Source organism: Phragmites australis, chromosome 5, assembly GCF_958298935.1.
Source record: "Phragmites australis chromosome 5, lpPhrAust1.1, whole genome shotgun sequence".
Taxonomy (NCBI): Eukaryota; Viridiplantae; Streptophyta; class Magnoliopsida; order Poales; family Poaceae; genus Phragmites; species Phragmites australis.
The window spans coordinates 20,285,766-20,292,651 of record NC_084925.1 but is presented as its reverse complement, the minus strand read 5'-3'; the positions used below and the strand labels follow the sequence as shown (position 1 = coordinate 20,292,651).

Genomic DNA, 6,886 nt, shown 5'->3' with positions numbered 1-6,886 from the left:
TACTCATCCAACATTAAGAACCTAGTCTCGATGAAAGATTTGAAGCTAATTGGCATGAAGTCTCACGATTGTCATGTGATGATGACGCAGATGCTCCCTATTGTAATCAGGGCTATCAAGCCAAGGTACATAAAGGTGGTCATCACACGTTGTGTCACTTCTTCAACGCAATTGCTTAGAATTATCGGAGTTGAGAATGTGGAGGATGAGGAAGAATACAATCAGTTCGATGACATGCCACCTTTCGGAGATCCAGAAAAGATCAAACTTGTAGAAGTAATCCTAGATTGATCTGTGATGCCCTACATGCACCTTGATGGTGTAGGGAAAACAGTTCAAGGCAAATAGTTAATAGAACATTGTATCCAAATATTCAAGTTGTATGCTTTAACTGTCAGAGTACGTTGTTGAATATTGTACTGTTTCTAAAAATATTATTGTGACCAAACAAGTTGATGTTTTGCATTATTTTACTCGAAATGTATCCCCAATCAAGGACCGCCTCAAACATCGTTAGAAAGCTAATAGAATATTGTATCCAAAAATTCAAATTATATGCTTTAATTTAAGAAGCTTAATATGTAATAGAAGAATATTCCAAAAAAATAATCATTGCCAGTTCTAGGAAAAAGATACGTTTCCACAGGCGGTTGACCTTAGGAACCGTCTGTGGAAATCAGTTCCACAGGCGGCTACTAAGGTAAACCACCTGTGGAAATGATTACTATATATAAAATCGCGTGAGGCCCCGAAAACCCTAGCCTTTTACTTAGTTTGCCCATGCCGCTAGGCTGCCTCTCGATCTTTCCGCCGCCTCCGTCCACTGCACCCTCTTCCTCCGTCCGCTGCATGCTCCCCCGATGAGGAGGGCCACCCCTCTCTGTTCGCCGCCCCCTGATGAGGAGCCACGCCCTCTCCGTCTGCCCTCTCTGTCCGCCGCACCGAGGAGGAGCCACCGCCGCATGAGGTACAGAAGAGGACCTTGCCACCGAGGAGGAACCGCTTCCACCAGGTACCTCGACCCCGCTCGTAACCCCTAACCCTAACTACTCGATGAGTAGCCATCCCCCCTTTCTACCGGGGCGAGCTGTTGTAACCAGTGCTTCGGTCGAGCCATGGTCCTTTCTTGTGCTTTGTGATGCACGACCGAGCTATCGTAGCTAGTGCTCCGGCCGAGCCATGGTCCTTTCTTGTGCTCTGTGATGCCCGGTCGAGCCGTCGTAGCCGATGCTCCGGCCAAGCCGTGATCCTTTCTTGTGCTCTGTGATGTCCAATCATCGTGCCGCTGTGCTCTGTGATGCCCGGCCATCGTGCCACCATGCTCTGTGATGCCCGGCCATCGTGTTGCCGTTCTCTATGAATATATGTTCTCAACTCTGTGTTCTCTCTGTGCTCTGTTCGGTGGGCGCCCTAGTGCTTGGTCTGGTCAGTGCTAGTAGGTACCTCAGCTCTATGATGATAGCAGGCTAAGTTTGTTTAGTGTTTCATTTGTGCTCTTGAGATAGGCCGTAGTCACCAGTTTGTGATCTTGTTTCATTTTTGCTCTCTGTGCTCTGTTCGGATCAAGGGTTGTATAATCCCCCAATTGACAGCCATAATATACAATAATTGTTATAAAAATGTTTTGTGAGAGATTTGAAGTATTGAATCCCACAATTTTAAATCTGTTAGAAGTTGGTCTTCTTATAGATCTTTAACCCCCAAAGATCAATTCAAGAACAACTATCTCCACTACCATTTCATTCCAGCATACCTAGATTGGTGCCATCCTCATGGAAGCACACCATTTGGCTTTCACAAGATTCAGTCTTTTGAGCCTCAGCTTTTGCCTACTCTAGCAATGTCCTCGAAGTCTAGAATTAGGTCACATTCAAGCCTTCTTTTTACCTTTCTATGGTCAAATTCTACAGAAAGTGATAAAGTAGCGCTACGACAAAACAAACCTCATCGGTGATAATTCCTCTAAGTTCATTTCATACTTGATCATTAACTTGGGTAGCTCGGCCTAGCTCTAGAGGTGATTTATTACACTATTCAGTAAATCTTAGTATGCGTTGGATGATCTTTAATTCGGTAACCCGCACTGAGAGCAATATCTTTGTTTTAACACTTGTTTAGTTGGTTTACTTTGTTTGGAGCCATTACTAGCCATATTTTTTTCGTTTGAAGTCATTTACTTTGTTTAACGAAATGTATGGCTGAGCTCTGGGGTACTTGTTTTACTGATCTTATCTCATTGCCAGTTTTTTTCCCAGAGGTCGCATCCATCTTTGATAACTAATATTGTGTGGAAAATAGTATATCACTAATTTAAGATTTAAATTCATACAAAGTTCATAAACATTTTGTATGTCAAGTGAGTAGACACCTTTTTTAGCGACAAATTATGATCAGCTAGACAAAAACATTTTTGTTCAAGAGATACCATATAACTACTACTCAAAACAAAATTGTTCTGTATGTCATTCTAAATAAAATATACTTCTTTTGAATGCTATGTATTTTCAAGATCCAGTCTAGCTACTATACCCATTCATTCTATGCGACAAAATTGAGCAGTAAGATTGGTATCTTGCGCAAGATTAGTATCTGCTCGATCTCCTGCTCTCTAACGAGGGAGTATGAGCTTACGGAGCTCACGGAGCTCGTACTCCCTCATTAGACAGCACGAGATCGACCGGAGATGCAGAACAGTGGGGAAAAGGCCATGGGTTGTCGCACTGGCGAGGACTCCAAGGATCTTTTAGGATTGAGTAGAGAAGACAACGACGTAGCGAATCTTTTAGGATCTGTCAAAATGTCATCAAAATTTATCAACAATTTGTTTAAAACACATAGATTGATTCTTTTTCCTTCCTCTAAAATAATATTATTGCATCTTGCTTCACAATGGTATCTTTCTAGGTAATAATAATACAGTGGTCGAGTAAGTACCATGAGGCATAAGAGGATAATTACCCCTAAGAAACCAGAAGCAAGCAGAAGGTCGGATTCGAGCCCAAGCCCGCTCACAATAGAGGGGTCCCCGGTACAGAGGATGCTCGCAATAGAGGGCTCCCTGGCACAGAGGCCGCTCCCAATAGAGGACGCCCCGGCACAAGATGGGGCGGATGCAAGCAGGAGGTCGGATAGGATCCCAAGCCCGCACCAGCCATCCTCAGACAGTAGTGAAAGCTCGGGCTCGTATCACAGCTCGAGCCCTATTCCGTGCGATAGGGAGATCCGACGTCGGGAAAGTGACAACAACTACGATCCCGCCGAAGAGGTATTTAGTTGAGTCAATGAATATTATACTTTTTAAATGGAGGAATATTTTTTTGTTTATTTGAACTCTCCTTTTTTTCTCTCTAGAGGGTGAGGGAGCAAAGATCTTCGCGTCGATCATCTGCGCCACAACCTTCTGCTCCCTCTATGCCCGAAACTTCGGGTCCCTCTGGAGGTACGCTGAAACGAAGACGTGGCGAGTGTAGCAGAAAGAAGTTGTTGTCTGGCATTTATACGATTACACAAGTCGGTGTTGAAGGAGAGCCTGTTGCACCTCGTGAAGCCTGCACCAAATTCCGCAACAATTGCGGATTTCTTGTCAAGGAGTACGTCCCAATAACTATAACTGATTGGCGATTGCTGCCGGATGAGACAAAGGAGTTCCTGTGGGCAACATTGCAGAGAACCATCCGATTCCCCTCGGGAACAGAGGAAGTAGCCAAACAGAATGCATTGAAAACTACGGGAAAGAGCTTCTAGGACTGGAAGAGTGAGCTGAATAAGGACTTCGTGAAGAAGAACTTGGTACCCTTTACTAAATACGGAAAGATTACGCTAGACCAATGGACAGAGTTTGTTAGGCAGAAGACCACGCCTGAGGCTATCAAACTAGGTGAATCGTTCAAGCACCTTGCGAAGAAGAACAAGCACACCCATCACCTGGGATCGTCTGGGTACGCCCTCAAAATTCCTAAGTGGAGGAGGCAAGAAGAAGAGGCTACCCGGGCTGGGAAACCCAATCCTTTGAAAAATTGTGACGAGCGAAAGAGGAATTGGATCTATGCTCAGGCCTTCCAAAGCCCCGAGACCATAGAGGTGACCCAGACCATTCAAGATAAAAATACTTGTGAATATTATTGTACTTGTGTTAAATATTGAAATCTGTGATGTTGAAATCTGTATTGAAACAATGTGAAATCTGGAGGGAATAAAATATATGATCATTATTTTTCTCTTAAGAAATACATACCACAGGCGGATCCTTATTGGGCCACCTGTGGAAAAGTTTTTCACATGCGGTTCCATAAGAGGACCGCATGTGGAAAACCATTTCCACAGGCGGTTATCCTATCGTCTGTGAAAATGGTTTTCCACAGACGATCTATTTTGCACCTGTGAAAATCGTTCATTTTCGCGGGCCTTTAATCCTAGGTGAATTGGTTAAACGCCTATAAAAAAAGATTTTGACCTGCCTCTAAAAATTGCTTTCGTAGTATTGCAGCCTACATATTTTGCTGCTTACAAAGCTAGCGCGTACAAAATAAATCTTAGTTCTCACTGGTTTGCAACTGCATGACATCAATCAGTCGAACTTATCATGCTGTGTTGCTTTGGCGTTTAGTCTGACTTAAGATTCACAAAGTCACGGCACGCCAGCTGCTCCAATTTCCCTCCAGTTACAAATTTGCAACAGGCAAACCATCAGCCACAGGAGAACGGGATGAGGATTAACCGGCAGAGCACGCTGGTAGCAGGCAAGCACCAGGCAGCCCTGTCAATTCGGGGCCAGGTTCTCATGCGCGTCACCACATCCACATAGCCGCCATGTGGAGTGCTTCCAACCTTTCCATGCCCGATGAACATGGTCATTAGCCATTGCATCGGCTGCGCACTCCGGGTCCAGGACCGGCCCTCACCAGGTCGGGTGTGGTTTGCAGTACTGCCCCATGCACTTGAATTCACGGGAGGGACAGTGATGTCTGCCGTCCATGTGATACGGAAACAAGATCGCCTGGTGGCTGATGGGGATGGATGGACACGGGGGCAAGTGCGGGCTGCACTGCACTGCACTGCACTGCACCTTGTTGCTCGTTAGACTATTTCCAAGTATTTTCTTTTCTTCCCAATCCAAAATCTCTTTCGGAACAGATTTTCTTTTTAATTTATTCCCTTTAGGTTTCTGCACTTCAACATCATCCCTTCTCCATTTTCTTTTCTAATAGACTTCTAATATTATATCATTTCCTCATAACTATCACACGCATACAATACAGTCACAATACATGATGTGTATACATTGTACATGTATTTTTTACAGGGAGAAGAATGATCGCTACGCCTCTAACCCAAACTTTTTCCACCATCAATCTCTGTACCACTATCTTCTCTGCTTCATTGTTTTCCCAAATCCGAAGAGCAGAGCTACACGCACGCTATCCATTTCATGACAGCAACCAATAATAAACCAACAATATGTACATGTATTTTGTACATAAATGGTCTTATTTTCAAACCCATTTCCTAGGTGGCTTGTTGTGCAAGATTCTTCTCGTACAAGCCAGGAACCACATGTATGCTGCCTTCGTGATCATAAGTCTTACCGTGGAAGCAATTTAGCACATGCCTGGTAGATTGCATGGGAAGCTAGGCGCGAGTTGCTTGCTCGAGAAGACTATCATCGCTATAAAAGAGGACAGCTACCAAAGAAGAGAGGCACAATTGCCTCTGCATTTCACATTTATACAACAAGCTCGTCTACATCCGAATATCCGTTCATGTTCCCATCGGACTCAAGCGACGATAAAGACGAATTGATGCTGCTGCTCATCATCGAGGAGGGAGAGCTTGCTGCCCAAGGTCGCACGCATCAACATGGCTCCGTGCTAGAGCATGAGGTCATAGACCGTGGGCACCAGGAAGGTGCTGCTAGGCTATTCAGGGACTACTTTGCCAACACCCCAATGTATGGTGATACACTATTCCATCATATGTGAGACCATCTTCCCTACTAACACATTTATAGGTTGTGATGCATACTAACAACTATTCACCCTGTAAGATTTCGGATGAGTCGCCCATTGTTCTTGAGAATTGCCGCTGTTGTGGAGAACCACGACCCATGGTTTTTGCAGAAGAGGGATGTCACTGGGAAGCTGGGCCTAAGCCTCCTCCAAAAGATGACAGTTGCCATACGGCAACTGGCATATGGAGTTAGTGTAGATGCAATGGATGATAGCACAGCGATGCTCGCCCTAACAAAGTTTGTGGAAGTTGTGGTCTTGATTTTCTCAATTAGTACCTTCGCGCTCCCACTGCAGAGGATACTGCTCGACTATTAGCTATTGGCGAGCAGAGAGGGTTCCTCGGGATGCTAGGGAGTATCAACTGCATGCATTGGATTTGGAAGAACTGCCTAAAAGCATGGCATAGCGCATAGACCTGTCATACACGCAAACCCTCCATAGTTTTGGAGGCGGTTACGTCGTACGATCTATGTATATAACATGCTTTCTTTGGAATGCCCGGTAGTCTGAATGACATAAATGTTTTGCATTGATCTAACATTTTCAACAGGCTCACAGACGGGACTGCGCCTCCTGTGTCATACACCATTAACGGTAACACATATGACATAGGCTACTACCTAGGTGATGGAATTTACCCCGAATGAGTGACCATAGTGAAGCCAATTTCAGTACCAAGGAGGAACAAGAGCGTGCATTTCTCCTCCATGCAAGCATCAGTCTGAAAAGATGTTGAACACACATTTGGCGTCCTGCAGTCGAGGTTCGCCATAATTCGCCATCCGGGAAGAGTTTGGAATGAAAGCACACTGCCCAACATTATGACCACATGTGTCATAATGCACAATATGATAATTGAGGACGAGAGGTGCAGCACC

General features: G+C 44.7%; 1 protein-coding gene across 1 annotated transcript; it reads left to right on the top strand.

Moving 5' to 3' along the window:
• Nucleotides 1-5,759: 5,759 nt before the first annotated feature.
• LOC133917858 (uncharacterized) lies at nucleotides 5,760-6,323 on the top strand. Its single transcript, XM_062361688.1, has 2 exons — nucleotides 5,760-5,947; nucleotides 6,044-6,323. The coding sequence occupies exons 1-2, from the start codon at nucleotides 5,760-5,762 to the stop codon at nucleotides 6,321-6,323; spliced, it is 468 nt and encodes a 155-aa protein (XP_062217672.1).
• Nucleotides 6,324-6,886: the final 563 nt, after the last annotated feature.